The sequence below is a fragment of the Fundulus heteroclitus genome, chromosome 21 (assembly GCF_011125445.2).
Source record: "Fundulus heteroclitus isolate FHET01 chromosome 21, MU-UCD_Fhet_4.1, whole genome shotgun sequence".
NCBI lineage: Eukaryota > Metazoa > Chordata > Actinopteri > Cyprinodontiformes > Fundulidae > Fundulus > Fundulus heteroclitus.
Window position 1 is genome coordinate 17,434,655 of NC_046381.1, and position 19,269 is coordinate 17,453,923.

At 40.1% G+C, this 19,269-nt stretch overlaps 1 protein-coding gene across 1 annotated transcript in view; it reads left to right on the plus strand.

The window, feature by feature from the left end:
• dok6 (docking protein 6) overlaps positions 1-16,150 on the plus strand; it is an 89,058-nt gene extending 72,908 nt beyond the window's left edge. The window contains exons 7-9 of the mRNA XM_021313446.2: positions 761-866; positions 10,384-10,416; positions 14,401-16,150. Of these exons, the coding sequence (XP_021169121.1) occupies positions 761-866; positions 10,384-10,416; positions 14,401-14,561 (300 nt within the window). The 3' untranslated portion in view covers positions 14,562-16,150. The remainder of the gene's footprint in view (positions 1-760; positions 867-10,383; positions 10,417-14,400) is intronic.
• The last annotated feature ends 3,119 nt before the right edge of the window (positions 16,151-19,269 follow it).

Consider the following 19,269-nt stretch of genomic DNA (forward strand, 5'->3'; position numbering starts at 1 on the left):
TCTCTGAATTTTATGCTTTTTACAGCGGAGCACACAGTGGTGCATAATTCAAATTTAAAAACAGTTAAATAAATTAAAAGTGTGATTTACACTTGTGTTCAACCCGTTCCCCTCAGAAGTCACAGGATGAAAGCAGCCAAGAGAGCCATGGTAAATATGGAGGTGCTGCAGAGATCTTCTGCTCAGGTGGAAGAATCTGTCGACGGGACACTCACTAGTTGTGCACTCTAGAAATCTGAGCTTGAGCAATTTCACAAAGAGGAATGGGCAGAAACATACCCCAAAAGACTTATTATAACCTACTGTTATGGCACTGACTCAGGACGCTGACTACTAAAGCACCAGACAGTTGTCAGATTTATATTTGTGAAAACTTTTAAAACCATGGATCATCTACTACACGGTTGTGCACGACATTGCTTTGGTTTATCACATGAATGCCCAATAAAACACATTGAAGTCAGTTCTTACAAAAAAAAAAAAAAGTTCAAGGGATATGAATGTTATTGCAAGGCACCGTAAATCAAGATTTGAAGCTGGAAATAGGAAATCAAACGCACACCCCACCAGAGGAAAAACATAATAATCCCAAATGAATCCCTGTCTTATCCATCAAACAGCCTCTCAGCCTGGAGATATGTCACTCAGCCTTCAGTATGTGCTACTATTCACACCTTTTCACGCGCTGACAAATGCAGATCAGATTTTCCCGAAAGTGACAGAAAAGTGAGAGGCACCACTGTCTGACTGTCTGTTTCAGTTTCACTCCAGAGAGACGCTAACCAAGTCCATCTCCCTGCCACGAAGCGCCTACTGGCAGCACATCACGCGCCAAACCAGTGTGGGGGATCTCTACAGTTACCAAGGTACAGGCGAGAATTGACTAATTATCAAACTCACTGTGCAGCTCTTCTGCTTTACCTGATATTACACTGAGGCCAGGTGGAGCTGATGCTGACAGATGGAGAGTATAGCAAACATGGCTGATGAGGATTGGCTGTGCTGATGTTTGTACGTGTGCAGAAAGTGTACTATGCAGGTCGATAGACAAGAGTGTGATAAAAAATTGTGTATGTTGACAATTCTGTTCAAAAAGCGAAACGTTTCTATTTATTCTTTGCAGACAGAGTGATATATTTGAGAGATTTTTGTTAAATTTTGCTTATGGCTTAATATATAATAGTAGGATTTAAATACAGCAACACTGACATATTGACAAAGTATATCCATTTAATATATGGTAAATGCACTCAGTGCTCAGTGAGGGTTCCTTTTGCTTAGCGAATCTCCCCCAAAACTGTGAATCGCTTCACAATCCAGTCAAGTTATCCCTGCTACTTGTCTACCATTTCAGCCACACTTTTTCCTTCAACTCAGCTTTCCATTAATGTGCTTGGGAAAGCTCTCTGTGAATGGTCATCCTGTTTAGCAAAGGCCTTTTGTTGCTTACCCTTCTTGTGAGTAAATGCCTGCTGCTGTCAGCTGTCAAGTCTGCAGTCTTACCCACGATTATGCTGGCCAGTGGTTTCCAACTGTAATGTAAAACAAGCTGTGGGTCTTAAGAGCCTCTTGAGACTAAATAACAACAAAAATATGTGATTATAAGACATTAAAATGTTATAAGACATTAAAAAAGTACTTTCAAGCAACTGAAAACAATATATTATTTTATTGCTCTTTAATTCAATTGTATTTATATATGGCCAATTCATGAAACATGTCATCTCAAGGCACTTTCCAAAGTCAAATTCAATCAGATTATACAGATTGGGTCAGATTATACAGATTGGTCAAAAAATGTCCTGTCTAAGGAAACCCAGTAGATTGCATCAAAGTCTGGACAAGCAGCATTCACTCCTCCTGTAAGAGTGTAGAGCCACAGGGTCGTCTGAATTGTCCATGGCTTTGCAGTAATCTCTACTGAGAAAGCATGAAGCGACAGTGGAAAGAAAAAAATCCCCTTTAACGGGAAGGAAAAACCTCCAGCAGAACCAGGCTAATAAAAAATATATTTACTTTACCTATTGCTTGTATAGAGAACTAATTGACAACTACCTGTGAAGGCCGTAGAGTTACATCTCTTATTAAAAATAGTTTATTGGGCACATGTAATACTGTAATCTTCTGATAAACCACATTTGGATTTTCATTAGCTGCAAGCCATAATTAGCATAATTAAGATAAATAAAAACATGACACACATTCTTTGTGTAAAACATTTTTTGGGTTTAAATATTTGATTTAAATACTAGAACACAATTAACAGACAGTGGGAACCGACTATTACAGAGATGTCTTTGTTATAGTCAAGGAATTTAAAGTATTTTGTTACTACTTGGTCACTACTGTTGATCAGCGTCCATCTCATGGGTTTAGAGCTTATAATGATTGGTGATAGCCGTAGACATTTGGGACCCTAAGGATCATGCTTGCTGTGTCGTGTGCAGACAGTTTTTTTTTTTTTTTTGTGAAAAATAATGACAGTGTAATAGCTGCTAATTTAAATAACATTCAATCCACCTTTTTGAAGTTTTTTTTAAATGTTTACCACAAGAATTGGTTTGCAAATAAGTGGTTTGTAACAGTACAAGTCTTTGTCACAGTAGGTCCCATCAGTTCTTGGTTGCATGTGCTCATGTAAAGAATACATGTCTGCATGTGGTTTTATCGCTTCAAGATTGAAAATGATTTCAGTTCCAGTGTAAAGCAGTCCACACCAAACCAATGCAAGCCTGAATATTGACATTCAGGAGGACACACTTATTATTATTATTTTTTTATTTGAGCCATATGGCTGCATAATCGAGCTCTTAAGATAGGTTTATACTCGACACAATGAAGAGGGAGCGTGCAAAAAGTGGCACAATCGCACGTAGATCTCTATTCTCCATTGTTCTAAAGCAAACCTTTGCTAATAAAAAGCTTTTGAATCATTTTAAAGCTACAGTGGATAAACTTGAGGTGGGAGGTGTTGGTTACCAGAAGGATCAAATCATTCTGTGAAGCCAATGTGTTTGTAAATCTACCACACAGATTTCATAACTTTCCTTGAAAAAAATTAGATTGTTAGATATATAGATTCCTTTTTGGAAAAGACACTGCACAGAAGTCTTTAAACATCTGTGCTATAATGTAGCACAGTAAAAACTAGATTAATATTTTGGGCGGCTTTATAGGAGCAGGCAATAAAATTAAACACCTTTCCCACATTTATCTGGGTCTCATCCAGGGTATTGTAGCTGTCAAAGACTCTAAACTGAGGAAGGATTCTACAAAAGAAGACAAAATCCTTCATTCGCTGAGACTCGAGTGAGACCCTGCGTTTCAAACTAGCGACATTGAACGCTGCTGAATGAAATGAATAAATCTGATTCTGCTCTAATCTTGGAAGCCTTCATGTGAACGGTTCCCTTTAAGGAATGAAAGCAAAGGCGCAAACAAAACACACCCACTACTCTAAGGACACAATGATATTTGATGTGTTTATGCTTTGCAAGAAAAATGCGTTCATGCCTCTGTGCCTGCAGATGAGGGAAAAACTGACCACAATTATATTAATTATGCAGCAGGTATTCTATAACATCCGAGAACAGCGCCGCGTGTCCTTTCTGGGCTCTTTATCTGCAAAAATACATAAGGATGAGTAAATGCGTGAGTGTGTGCGGGTTAGATGAGACCAGAGGCTAAAAAGGTGATTAGTGAGCTGATGCGATTATCCTCTGTCCATGGTATTAGTTGATTAGAAGACTTATCTGAGGATTATGGGCCTTTTAGTTTTCACTGATACAGCAAAAAAAAAAAAAAAAAAAAAAAGAAAGGAAAAAAATTAAATTAAAGCCAGGCAAAGATGAAAGTTTCCCTGACGTCATAATTTTCTTTTTAAAAGTGAAGACAATTTTCCCCCTCTCTCATTATCATTTAATTGTGTCCCGATAAGCTCAAAAGCAAGCTGTGAGCTCTCTATTTCCAAACATCAACATGTTTGTATCTCACACACACACGCACACACACACGCACACACACACACACAAACACACACACACACAAACACACACACTAAATGCTAAAAAACGCTCACCTTAGGGTTAATTCTTCGCTGGCCCGCTCTCGGCAAATTCTGCTGCTAAACTCTTCCTCTCTAAACTCTGGCAAGCAGATGAGGTTCTCGGTGATCCATCACCTTGGCACCTCGGCCCTCCCACACTTTCCCGCCGTGGATCTGCCCGGTTCAGAGCAACCTTTCTACAGTCTCCTGCTCATACGCATGCAGCGTTGACGTTGTGTCCCTTCGTTTCCCATGAATAAATTGAATGCATCAGTGTGTTTGAGGTCCTGCCAAACAGGGAGGTCTGGAAGGTGATTGCATGTGTGTGTGTGTGTGCATGTGTGTGTGTGTGTTTGAGAGGGGGAGCTGTGACATGAAATGCTTGGACTGTAAAATGCATGCAATGTAAACACTTCTTTTATCTTGGAATCAAGTCATTCTGAGATGAATTCAACCTCACAATGATTGCATTGAATCCTCATGGGGACCAGGTCTCTGGCTTTTTGGGGAGGAGATGTGCATCCTGTTCCTGTAGGTGCACGCTCAAGATTAAGTTTAAGCACAGCGGTCTGTAGGGTTTGCTTTCACGTGTAGAATTTAGCTCCTTACAGAGATGGAAAGTAACCAGTGACATTTACGCTAGGTTCACACAATTCAGGGAATGCGACCCAAATTCAATCTTTTTGTCCACGTGCGACCCATATGCATCTTTTTCGTGGTAGTGTGAACATCCCAATTCCCATTCCTTTTTACCACCCCAAAAGATCCAATTTGTGCCACTTCCATATATGGTACTAATTCAGATATGTATAAAATATTTAGCAAAGCATCCTGCAGCCTGAACCGTCATGAGGCATTTCATCCGCCATTTGCGTCACTGTCCTGGGTCTCACTACACATCCGCACACAGCAATAGTAGTTACCGTTCCTCAAAAGACCATTGTTAGATGTGTTTTTTCTTCTTACCTTTGTTCTTCTTGCTATGAAGTGGTGTTAAAGGAGATGGCTACAAGTTTAACTCCTCCTAGCCTGTAGGGATCACATGCGCCCACTTTTGTTCCCACCTTCAACTGTACTGTGGCCCTTGTAAATGGCCTTTTTTGTTTTCTGATAAAGTGCATGGCATTGTGAATTGTTTGAAATACCCGGAGGTTTTAAATAAAAACCTGGTGGCTTTGGGAAAAAAAAAATATTGGTCATTATTGGGCCTTTTGGCAGGAAATAATAATTAAATAATATAATAAAACATTTGGCCAAAGCAACACAGTAGACCCAAAATCAACCTTCTTCTGTGGCCTTCAAAGTCACCAAACCTAATTGCTATACAGAACCTGCAGGCTGAGCTAAAGACAAGAGGGCATACAAGAGGATCCAGGACAATCCTGGAGAATTTTGCCAAGAGGAATGATCCAAGGTCCTTGTGTCCAACCTTATTAAATGGTATAGCCGACTATATGCTGCCCTATTGGTGGAAGTATGAACAGCAGTGGTAAGTGAGGACACATGGCTTCATAAAAAAAAAAAAATGAAATTAAACGTAAGACTTTTAGAAATGTTTCAGTGCGAGATTGTGCTACTGCGATAAAAGCTTAACTTATTTTAAGCCTTATTACACATCTTTATCAGGGCTGCCAAAAACGGTGAATGTTATTGGCACAACGTGCTGCATGCTGCCCAGAAACCTGTATTGACCGACATTAATACACAGATGTGACATTTACTCACGCCACGTGCACTAATGCGTCCCCGCACCATCACCAGTGCTAACATCAGAACCGATAAAATAGTCCCTCTGCCCCTAACAACCCAGAGGATGCAGCTCTCTATGTCCACAGAGTTTCACATTTAGCCTGCTCAGAACACAGGCCTGTTTTTCTCCCTGTCTTCAGTCCCTTTGTGATTCATCCCAGCACTCTTGTTTCTGATTATTTTCTCTCATACTGCACCTATTTCACAATGCTTCATCTTTTTTTTTTTATTGCATTACAAGTGAAAATGAACTTAAATGACTATCCTAAGTGTTCATCTTTTACTTTGAATAAACTATTTTGTGTATACTTCTTCATCCTAATTGGCTCCTCAACAAGTAAAGGTTTTTGTTGCAGCCTCCCAGCTGACTCAATATTTGAATCAATTCAAATTGAATTAATTCAGGATTCAAGCCATCTTTCCAAGTAAATATGACTCTTTTCCCCAGTGATACAGAATATAGAAAGTCATGCCAAAGTATTCATAACCACTGAACGTTTTCACGGTACAAAGACAAACTTGATGTGTTTTAGCTCCACCTTTTGCTACATCTAAGGCGCAGGTCTTTTGAGGTATGATTCTAACTGGCTTTGCATGAAATTCTACGCTCACTCTAAGCTATGATTAAAAAAAAAAAAAAAGCACATACACAAAATCACTTGACATCTTTAAAGAAATATATACATTCAGACACACATTTAATCAAAAAAGTTGCAAGTTTAAATCTACATTACTCTGGTTTTGTCAGTATTGGTCTGATGTCATTTGTTTCGCAGTGGCTGTCAGACAGCAGGTTTTCTGGACCACTATGGCTGGCTGTGTTTGCTCCCTGGCTGTTTCAGCACACACACATGATGAATATCCAATCAGCACAGTCAATTTGCTGAGTCATGCTCGGGTTGCTTTCAAATACCCAGTGGGTCTGGGGGCATAATTAAGGAACACGGCTCCTTTTCACCTGTTTGTTTATGTGTTTGCTTGGGTTTTTCGGGGAACCGGGCGCTAAAGAAGCGGAACTGATTCATTTTAATGTGTTTTTTACATCAGATTCTTATGTAGCCCGAAATGTCCCAGAAATACCTCCCAGAACCTTTTGTTTACTGCCGATTACAAAGCAGAAGAGGAGCGTATTAGAAAGACGTCAGATAAATGTTTTATTCCCACCCCCCAAAACTTGCAGGGTATTCTCCATGAATACAATAAATCTGCTTTCTGCTGTCTCCCACCTCTTTTCCCTTAATGGAATTCACTCTTTTGCATTTCACTGAAAAACTGCTGTTTTCTCCGGGTTTGCTGATGCAAAGAAATAAGTGCACTTTAAAGTTTCGGAGCTGGGAAAGCAAGGAGCCATGCCTGTCAGAGATGGTTCAATTACCAGCCCTTACACTGGGAGGGAAAAGGGACAATAATCCATATATTCTTTTTTTTTTTTTTTTCCTTTTTTGTTTACCCATTTACAAGTTGTCCCTTCATTCCCCTGCTCCCTTTGTGCTTTATTGCATGCCAAAGTTTACTGCCAGAGCATTAGCAATTCTAATGAAATGGAGCGCTCTACTCAGTTTGATCCACCCGGGAGTGATACTAAAGGGGTTTTACCGAGAGGTGGGAAGAATCAAAAGGCAGGGTGATGGAAGAACAGGGTGATGACACCTCCTTCCCTTCAAGCGGGCGGCGTGAAGAAAAGTGTAGACGCAGATGCAAAAAAAAAAAAAAAAAAAACGTGAACTCCTTAAAGAAGATTTGCAGCAGGTAAATTTAAGTTGAGTTGTTTTTGTCTCTTTGTGGGTGACGTTACTTTCAGACATCCACTTCATGTTGCCTAGATCCAGTTTTTCCATCAAAGGACTCAAAGTCAAAGTGCTTAAGTTTTCTGGCTTTAACTAGATTCGGCATTTATACCGCTTCTCATTATAACCACAATCTTCAATATGTTTAATTGGGATTTTAGGTGACAGACTAAAACAAAAGGAAAATCATACATGTTGTACAAAACTTTGTAAAAAAAAAAAAAAAATCAAGGCATGCGTTTGTGCTCAGACGCCTTTACTCTGACAATCTTAAATGAAATCCAAGGGTTTGTAATTAACTAATACTGGTGAACCCGATATTCAGCCGGACACAGTTACGTTTCTTTAGAAGGTTTATTGTGAAGGATGAATTGTGGCGGGTGAGGCAGACAAGCAGAACCATACTTGAACAGATGAGTTATGGCTGATGATGCAGGCAGGCAAGGATGAGCAGGAAAACAGAAGAAGCAAGTCGTGAACAGACCAAAACAGGCGATGTGGACCAGGGAACCACCAGAACAGGCAGAGCGAGATGCTGGAACTCACTGTAAACAGGCAGAACGGCAGCATGCAGACACAGGTGACTTTAACTGAAGAGTCCAGCTGGCTGAGCACACAGGAACTGGTAGAAACACAAAGGACAAGATGAGATCAGCGAAGAGAAGCGCCGTTCTGGCAGGGATGAGTTGGCTGAGGCAGGTGTAAGTAGACAGGTGCACAGGTGAGCTGAGTTGACTAGTGGAAGCAGGTGGAGCTGATCTAGAGTAGGGTGGTGGAGGGAGACGGAGCTGATTGGATGATGCCTGGTGGCTGAGAGATAACAGGCTGATAGGAAAAGTCCAAAACAAAATAGACAAAAACCTAAATCATGACGGGGTTAGGTAATAAAACACGATCCCAACCTTTAAACACCGTTGAGAAAATGTAATCCGTCACCTGGAAATGGAAATAGTATAGGAACGATGCAAAAAAACATGATTCCCTATGTAAACAGGCAGGCTGGATGACTAGAGTATTTATCAGAGAAGCAGTCAAGAGCCCCATGATAACTCTGGAGGAGCTGCAAAAAGCTGTCACAAAGGTTAGAGAATCTGTTGGAAAGTTTATTTATTTTTTATTATTTATTTATTTGAATTAGGACAATGCACATTCATCAACATGTCAGCATAAAGCATCAATGTAATGTAAATATGCCAGAATTAGCACAACAGCTTATTTGCATCCGCTGTCCTAAGGCAGGTAACAACAGTGAACATTAAACAAGACACTACGGGAGTGGACAGAGTGGACACAAACAGATAAGATGCCAATAACATAAAATCACAACAAAATTAGGTTAACAGGCCCATGGAAACAGATCAATTTACCTGTGCATAGCTCATTTCAGCCACACGACAACTCAAAGTGCTTTACGTGATGAAAACAGGAAAATGGGAAGCATAAAGCCCATAAATGGCTGTGGCATAATGAAGGAAATAAAAGAAATGTTGTACCCCACATAATAGTTTAAAGAGGTTGACAGGACAGTTATTGGCCGTGCATTTCACAAATCTGGCCTTTTTATGGGTGAGTGCCAAGAAGAAAGGCGTTGTTGAAAGAAAGTGAGAAGAGATGCTGCAGTTTGCCACAAGCCAGGGCACGGCACACGTGGGCTGTTTAGCCTACAAACTAAATAATGATACGTGGTAAAAAAAAAAAAAAGACTAACGTCGTGTCATCCCGACGGATGTGGAACGGCAGTATCATGCTGTGGGGATACTTTTCACCAGCTGGGAAAGCGGACGCCGGTGAGAGATGAAAGGAAAACGGATGGAGATGACGCCGAGGCTGTTCAGGTTAAATGTCGCAGGTGGCAGGAAGCTCGTCAGGGTAGACTGAAAGATGGATGGAGCGCAATATGAAGCAACCATTGTCTTAAACTTCACAATTATACACTCCTCTTTGTTGGTCCATCACATGAAATCCCCCCCCAAAAAATAAGGCACTGTCTTACATAATCTGGTGTGGGGTACATGCCGTCTCCCCCTGCTGTTGTTAGACTGCCATCTGGGCAGCTACAATTGGAGGAAGGAAGGTGTGGACAGGTGTGTGTCAACATGCATGCATGAATAGCTGCTTATGTAGCCAGGTCTGCTGTTTCTCCCCTTTGGTGTGTGTGTGTGTGTGTGTGTGTGTGTGTGTGTGTGTGTGTGTGTGTGTGTGTGTGCGTTCTCGCTGCCTGTCCTGTCTGCTCTGGCCCAGCAGCTGCCACCCCAGGCCAGATAGGATGACATGACCTTCCCCGGTAATGAAAAGGCACTGACAAATCACTGTCTGCTTCTCATAGTGTGAGCACAGGAGGAGGGATGCTGACGCCAACATCATCCCTCTCTCCTTCCCTCTCTCTGGTTCGCCGTGGTTTTGTTGTTATTTTCTCTCGCAAGTGTGTCTACACGTTTGTCTCCCGTCCAGAAGCATGACTCTCGTCAGGGGTCTGTCCCTAGACAGCAGTGTTTATGAGTCTGAGAGGATGATGGGCTCTGCTTCACCCTCTCCTTCCTCTCTCGGCTCCCTGCCTCGCGTTTCTTTCTTTTTTTTTTTTTTTTCTTTTTTAGATTTAATTGGCCTTGGTTGAGGAGAGGGATTGTCTTGGCAAAGATGTGAAAAGGATATGCCTGGTTGCACACCAGTCGTTTCAGCAATCTATTAAATATAACTTGCAGGGAAGAGGGGAGCGTTCTTCCAACGTCCCCCGTTTTTTTTCCCCCCCTCTCTGTAGCATGCAGCTGCATTTGTAACTTGGTATTTCTCCTTTTATTTCAGGGAGTGGTGGAGAGGAAAGATTAACAGACAGAGGTGTGTATGCATGACTCACCTGCCGCCGAGCATCCCATTTCGCTCTCATCCTCACACCCACACCAGCCCCTCTGTGCCTCCTCCCGCTAACCGTTCCCTCCACTCGCACAGGAAAATGCCTTTTCCGTGTTTTTCATTCTCACGTTCTCTTTCCCCTTCCTTGCATATCACCCCTTTCCCCATATGCCTCTTTTTTTTTATTTCTAACTAGACTTCTCTCCCTATAGAGCTGACATGCACTCACCCTTTCGCTTGACACTGATTGCCAGCCTGACTGGGTCATGTTGTATAATCCAAGTCCCGGTTGGTGGCGTCATGGATGCAATCCTGGCAAACACAAACCTGTGTGTGTGTTTTGGGAGTTCACGTAATAGACAAACACATATGAGTGCTATTTTAAAGGGTAATTATACACTGCTTTATAAATTAGACCCCGTGTTGCCTCTGAATGACTTTCAGTGCAACCAGCTGCCTTAAAAATCACTTAGTCAATGCCGTCAACCTGTCTATGATTTTGTCTCTATAAATCCAGCTGTTCTGTGAAGGGCTCAGAGATTTGTTACAGAACATTAGAGAACCACCGGCTTCATGAAGACCAAGGATCACAGCAGAAAGGTCATGGGTAGAGATGTGGAGAAATGTAAAGCAGAGTTGGGTTATAAAGCAACATCCCAATCTTTGAGCATCTCACAGGTCTGTTTACACCATTTTCTGAGGCCCACCAAGACGTGACCACCAGCCTAAACTGACAAGATGGGCAAAGAGCGTTAGCAGCCAGGAGGCCCACGGTAACTCTGGAGGAGCTGCAGGGACCCATAGCTCAGGTCTGAGAATCAGATGACAGGACGGCTATTAGTTATGCACTCCAATAACGCCTGTATTTGGGCTGTTCGCTTATGGGGGAAAGTTATGATCATAATTGTTTAAAAAGGATATTCATTAAGTTTGGAAAAAAAAAATTAATAGAATTAAGAATAAAGCCACTGGGGAAAAAAAGCCAAAATAACCCCTTTTTAAAATGTCCCAAAAGCTATGACACGGCATCCTGATCATGGAATAAGGTGCTCTGGTCAGATGAGACCAAAACTAAAAAACTAAATAAATACAAATAACAAAACATACCAGTCACATTGTAAAAACAAAGTGGTGGCAGCATCATGCTGTGCTGATGGTTGTCTTTGGTAGGAACAAGAGAGCTTGTCAGCGCTAAACAGTACAAAACATTAAGAAATCCTGTAAGAGGTGGTGTCTATTCTAGCTGAACAGAGACCCTGAACACTTGAAAAATTATGTATTTGAAATTTTATTGAGCAAGAAGTAAAGATAGAAATGGACAAAGAAATACATTTCCAGATTTGCAAAACTGGTAGAGACAAATCCTGAAATACTCGCTGCTGCAATTGCAGATCAAAGTGGTTCTAAAAACCCAATTTTCATAATTTTTATTTGTGGAAGTGAATGTGGCTTTATTCTTTCATTTCACGGCTGTGCACTGTTTTTTTGATGGTCTATCACATAAAAACCTACATAAAACACACTGAGGTTTGTGGTTGTCATGTGAGTAAATGTGCGAGGAGCAGTGTGAACACTTTGCGAGGCAGTGTGCATTTGGATTTGCACGGATTTAAATCAGATTCAGTTATCAGCTCCGTTTTGGATCAGCAGCAGTTCTGGAAATGATCCTCTGGTCAATTTTGCCATCACAAGTATGTGGGAAAACAATAACATTTTAATCTGTGAATCAAATTTGAATCAATCTCCAGGAGTGGATCGGTTTAACCAGCCTGCAACATTTGGACGTGCAGCACTTCTTTTGACCCGATTTGTTAGCATATACTTATGGAGGACCGAAACTGAGAATCAAAAATAAAAGCAGAAATACATTGATGGTCCAATAAATAAAGCAATACATTTACAATGTGCCAATTAATTTAAACAAAGAGAACTAATGTTTTATTTATGTATTTGTTCAAAATATATTTCATTTACTTTCCCATGTTTTATAATTTTTATTGCCCTTGACCATTTTTTTCTCTATTTATTTCCAGCACATTATTAATTAAGCATTTTATTTTAATTTAATAGTTTTTCTTCATGTTTTTGTTTTACTTGTAGATTGATTTATGTCTCTTTTATTTCCCCCTTGAATTTTTCTTCATTGTTTTTTTCCCCATACGTATTTTTTATTGCCCTGTATTCTTTTTAGATTTTTCTCCCTTCTTTCTTACATTTCCTTATGCATTTCTTCCTGCTTATGCAAATATGGTTGGCCATCCTTCCTTGGGTCAAATCCTCACCAATGAATCAATGAAAAGGAAGGTGAAGGATCCGTGTGCATATCCGTTCCCTTCATAAGTATTGCCGTGTTTCCATTAATGTTTTTTTTAACGCGCACTTAGAAGTATCGCATTAGAAAAGGTTGATGGAAACGGCAAAATTCAACATAAAATCCTCAATTTCACAAAAAAAAAAACATTTTTTGTTTGCTTGAGGTGGTTATTGGTTTTGCAAAAACAAAAAGAATGAGTTAATGCGCTAAATGGGAGCTGGAAACACATTTGCCGAATAAGTTCTGACCTAGTGAACATTTACCTAACGTGACTGATCAGCTGTTTCCATTATCAGCGTCGACCTGGATATTCCCATAATGCGCATTGAATTGCATTTCTTTATCTGCATCTCCAGCATATAACATCGCCAATACTAGCTGACATGACAGAACAATTACAACTTTCCTGATATTAACACATTCCTGAAAACCTCTTTCTTTTTTTGATTGGTCCACGCTAGTTTGCAACCTCCACTTCCTGTTTATTACAGACTTGCGTAAAGTCAACTTTAAAAGTGTAAACAAAATTACACTTTGCCTAACCTACTTAATTTACTCCAAAACCATTAGATAGAAACATGACTAGTTTACATTTTCTTTTTGGAGACATTTTAAATGTTTGCTCAAACTCTGCATGGCTATTGGAAGGAAACATTTTTTTTTTTGTACTGCGGCTGGTAAACAGGAAGCACAGGGATAAACAATTGATTTCCACGTGGATCCTGCACCTTCCTTCTGATTGAGCAATCGTAGAGGAGCTGACCCCTTAAATTGATGGAGGAGAAAAACAAGGGAAGAAAAGTCAACGGGGAAATAAATAACCGAGGAATAATCGAATCTATATGTAAAAGAAAAACATAAAAAATTGAAATTAAATTCAAATACTTTAATCGTTTGTTGAAAATAGTGAAGAAAATGCAGTCAATCAAATTATAAAACATATGGTATAATAGATAGGACATTTTAGACGAAGACGCATTAATAAATCTAAAATTGCTTCCCATTTTTCAAATTATACGTACTTTATAAGTGTACTAGTTTGTCTGTTGGGCAATTTTTATGTGTCTGTTTTTATTTTTTGTTCTGTCAGTTTTGGTCCTCCATATCGACTTACCAGGTTAAAGTTGATTAGTGTTGGGCTTTGTTATTGTTTTTTTTCTTCTTTTCTTTTTGCGCGTCCTGAAATATTGATCAGTGGCCACTTCCCTCCTTGTTTTGGTGCACGATCAGCAGCCTGCCAGCCGCTCTATCCTCAACCCACCTCTGTGTGCACATTTCCAAACAACGCACTAATGTTTTATTAATGCTCTCACGGTTAGACATGAGCAAACCCCCCTGCCCTGGAGTATCCATTACTCCCTCTTAGTGCATTTACCGATATGAACTGCGGAGCAAATTGGTCCAATTAATTTGAATTAGGTGCAGAGGAAGACGGCAGGACGGAAGGGGGGGGGGGGGACGTCAGCAGACAAGGCCGCAGGAGCAAGAATCAAGCGAAAGGAGCTGTCCAGATGACAATCAAATCTAACTCGGAATAAAGCCTCCAACTTCTTCTAGCTTTTATTTACTCTTAATATCAATCTTGCAAAGCAACACATGCCACGTGTTTTTCAAAATGATCAGCTGTTTTTTCTTTTTTCCTCCTTCCCCAATAGGAGCCGGGCTGTCGATGACTTGCATCCCCAGAGCGCAGACGTTCCCCAGCTTTCTGTCTGATGAGCCTGAGCGGGAGGAGAGGAACCAGCGCCACCAAGAAGAGGCTCCGTCGCCCTCTAGTGGCCGCGAATCCAGTTGCAGCCTCAGACCGCTTCAATGACAGAGAGCGGCTTGAGCAGCTCTGGACACTCAACCCGTCACTGTAGAGAGGTTTCAGCAATCTGTATAGTGAGACATGTAATATACCTGCTAGATGCTGTAGAAAGACACTGGAGGATTGCTAAGTGTGACTGCAGAGGTAGGTTTTAAAAGTGCACCAAAAATTATTTAAGCGTGATTTAGTCTTCTCTTTTTTTTTCTCTCTTTTTTTTTTTTTTTTGGTGTTGCCATTGTCCTGTTTAACTCTGCATGACCTGCTACTTCGTCAATTTTTTATTGTTTTTTTTTTTTTTTTTTTTTTTTTAAACAAAGCACTTGGAGGGAAGTTAAAGGCACAATCACCTGGAGATCTGCTCTAAAAAGGCTTTAAGAAGTTTTCTGGTCTGAAGTTGATGAAATAAAACTAGGCGTAATCTGGCGAGGTGCTGCCTCAGCAGCCAGTTTGAGAGAAACTCCACCAGTTTTGACACATAACCCTCCCCCCACTAACCACCCCCACGCCAGCTTTGTCGCGAGAATGTAAAATCGATCAATGCCTTACATTTTAAAAAAATAATAATAAAAAAAAAAAACAGCTTGATGTCCATGGAGCGATGAATCAGCGAAACTTTTCTAATCGGTTCCAACCAGTCAAAAAAAAAAAAAAAAGTAATTCAGAAATGGGTTGGGGCGGGCCGTCGTGTCAGAGATGATAAAAAGCGCAGCCGTCCAACAGCCTCCGCTTTAAGCTGCTGGCATTACTTTTCACTACAGCAAATTGACTTTAATAGCATCTGAGCTCTTCTGAAGCACCGTCTGTCAGAAGTTACTGATAAGCTGTTCATTAGCAGAGAGGTGCAGAAAAAAACGGTCAACTGATGGGATGATGGGTTATGCAAAGCAGATACAAAATTCCAATTTGGGCTCTGTAAGAGGCTAAGAGGATGTTTCTTCTGCAGGAAAAACGCGACAACAATAGGGGACAGTTGTTTTCTTTGGATGTTTTGTGTAAGTTTAGGAAATCTTTATGAGGCTGTGCTTTATAACACGGGACACGAAACCCAGGGTTCCTACCAGTAAAGCACGGTTTGTTCATTTAATACTGTTAATATGGAAAATGTTTTGAGTTTTCAGGACTTTTTCATCATTCTAATCTGAAAGCAAAAATCTAACAGACAAAGAGTGTTTTACGGTTGTTTCAAATTGGTCTATACGTTTTCGATGACCTTAACAGTTTATTTTCCACATCACAACTTACAGTGCAACTATACTCATGTATAGTGTCTTGGACTTTCTGTAATTTTTACAACAAAACATTTAACATGATAAGACACAAAGTTGTGCACGAGAGTGAAGTGGACTGAAAAGAGGAAACATGCTTTTGAAGTGTTAAATAACAACAGCAAAAAAATACTCTTTGGCCTGAAAGGGAAAAAAAATTAAATGCAGCAGATAACTAACATTGAAGATCACCCTGAATGTACCAACCCCCAATGTGAAACGATAATGGGGCAACATCATGCTGTGGGGATGCCTCTGTTCACTTTACAGTGATTTAGTGTTTAAATTACTGACAGAGCCCAGAGAGAGTGATGCATACTCATTCTAAAAAACCGGACCAGTGGTTTCTAAACGAGGTTTGATTCAGTTTCCAAATAAGACATTGACACAAACATAATCCTGGTCCAGGTGCCTGAAAACAGTGAAGCAGATATTTGCTGCACTGTCGAATAGGAAGCCCACTTCAAGTGTGTCGTTTATTGATTTGTGAAAACACACAGGTAACAAAAACCCAACTACTTAATGAAATGAACACAGTGTTATAAAAAAAAAAAACTAAATTTGTGTCCGGAAAATAATGAAATTTAGAAATACAAAAATGTATAGCAACCCTGAAAATCTCTGGACTCAACCGACTAACCGACTCCACCCCTTTGTAATTACTCTGCCAGACAAATCCTTACGTGGATAAGATAATGCTCATATTTCCTGCCTTCTCTTGCCATCATTACGGTCAAACTCCTAAATTATTGGGTAAAAGCAAAATTTTGAGAGCATCATTGATCCAAGAGCAAAGTGACAGGCAGGTAGGACAAAGACAGAAGGCCTCAATTAGGAATCTGTCCGTTCCTGCAGCCCCACCGACAGTGCTGCAGGATAAACAATACTTGGTAGCCTCGTGGTCTCTCAGTGCTTTGGCCCGCATCATTTATTCTAACTCGACTTAACTACAAAACGTATGTCAAACCGGGAATCAGTCATCCAGATTTATCTCGGCTGTTTCTGCTAGCAGGGGATCATTGATATAAAATGGTGGGTTAATAAGGCGGGGGTGCAGTTTGCTAATTTTCCCTTCCAACTGTTTGTAAAACAAACTGTAATGGTTCTGAAAAGTGAAGTTGATGCAAAGTGCCTTAAATGGGAACTCTTTATGTGTTGTAAATGGAACATTGGGTCTGTTATACCAACCCCCCCCCCCTATTTTTTTTTATTTTCTTGGTGAGTTTGAACACTGAGGGTGTAAAACGGACACTGAGTAGCAGTGCTCATTAAAACAAAGTCTTTACCACTTCCCGCTACTCTAAACATAGGAATGAACTGTAAAGGTTAAAACACTGCTGAAAGACACAATACTTATGAGTCGTTCATTTGGTCTCTACCAGTTTGATGTGGTTTAATGACTTCTGCAGGGAACAGTCCAGGTTATGAATAACTACTAGTACCAGGAGCTTAAATAGACTTGCATACCTCCACTAACATGTCTATATGGGTACCACAGGGATTTTGCTTTGACTTGATGGGTACCAACTGGACATAGGCTGACAACGGGAGCTACTTTAAGATATGAAATGAACCAATATCATTTTCATATCTTAAACCAAACCTACATATGGTACCCATATGTAGGTTTAAGCCGAGTCTCAAATTACTATTAATAAAATGAACTCAAATTAGTCGATTTGAATTGTCTTGCATCAAACACATACAGGCAAGTAATACATCATTATGCAATCTATTCAAAATCTTACATGGGGATACATTTTTTAAAAAGTATCCTACGCATGTGGACCTCATATACAAATGTTGGCTGTTGGGGGTGTTCTTTGTCTCTATATCTGGACTGGTTTTCTCTGTCTAGCTGGATAAAGTAAGCTGGTTGTTATGTCATAATTAATTTGTAGACAATGTTAATCAGAGGTGTATATTACAGCATTATGAGCCCATAACAGGGTAAATGGATTTCTGGTGAGCAACTAATGTATGGATGTGTGTAGTTTCTGCAGGTTGACAGTCAAATCCCTCTCGTAGCCATAATGTATGTCTTCAAAAAACACAGATGGTGTCAAACAAAATCTTATGACTTCAGAGCAGTTGTCTAAAGCAATGAGACATTTCTTGTTTCTTGTGATTGTTTTCATCTCTTGTAACAAATCTAAGTTTATAATCCAACTGAACTAATGGGATCCACCATGTTGACGATGATCTTTAGTCAGCCAAAGTAAGCTAGCTGTTTCTCTGTTTCCAGTTGTCATTGCCAAGCTAAGTGGTCTCATCAGTTCTGTGGTTAATAAACAGACGTGGCATTAATCTCCATAGTTTTAGCAAAAATGTGTTGCCTAAAACATTGCTAAAGTGTTTGGAAGAGTGGCATCCTGTTTTATGTGTGTTGTTAGCAGAGTGAGCTAGCAAGAAGGAACGTTAGCAGTGTAGCTAAGATACAGTAATAAGAATACCATCACAAAATCATTTTACTGTTGCATGAAACAAATATGTCTAAAAACATGCGACTCCATGTGACGAGAGACCCTAGTGCCTTCAGCAGCTTGACTGCAGATGGGGACATCCAACCAAAGCAGATTTAGAATTTTAAGTTTGCTATTATTACCTTAGTTTATGCTTCACTTAAAAAAAACTAACTAAAAAAACTTCATGGTGGTAACACCCTAGAAATATAGTCAGCGCTATGCTAGCTAACTGGGATTACATTTACTGCACGCTGTTCACCATTACCAGAACCTTCCTTAAAGTTAGGCATGGGCTGGTATGAGATTCTCATGATAGCCCTAGAAAAAAAAAAAAAAAAGGTTTACGGCACCAAGCTGAGAACGCCGATGTTGAATAGTGAAATGTAGGCTATAATGTGAATTAACAGATTTTATTTAAAACATCAAGCTAGCTGTATTCTGGCAAAATGTTACCTTAAAAGGTGTGATAGCTGACACTCCTTTAGTTTCCACAAATTGACAGACTGTCATTCTCTCAACCAGAAATATTTTTCTAGCAATCTCATTTATCATTTTTGTGAACTTGAGAAAAACATTAAAGTCTTCTTTCAACCAACTGACTGGTAGCGTACAGCAACAGGTGAGGGAGGGGCAGCATTGCCCTATCCTAAAGCCCAGGAGAATAGCAGGAGAGAGCTCTGGTCACTCCAAACAACCTCTCTGGTGTCTCATTGAAAATGTTTTTTCAAACCACAGGAACGGTTTGGCAAAACATTTTTTTCAATTTTATAGCGGTAGCTTTTTACAACCTCAGTGCACCTGCACACCAGTACCCATCTCATGCCTACATGAAGCACACAGATGGGACGTTTTTTTCTTGTGCTTCGCACACTAAAGTAGGTGAAAACTAATTGGTTTCCATTGACAATCAAACGTAGGCTGCCAAGCAGCCTTTTTTGTGTTTAAGTTCTTTGGTTCCTGATGTTGTCATGTCATCGCTTTATG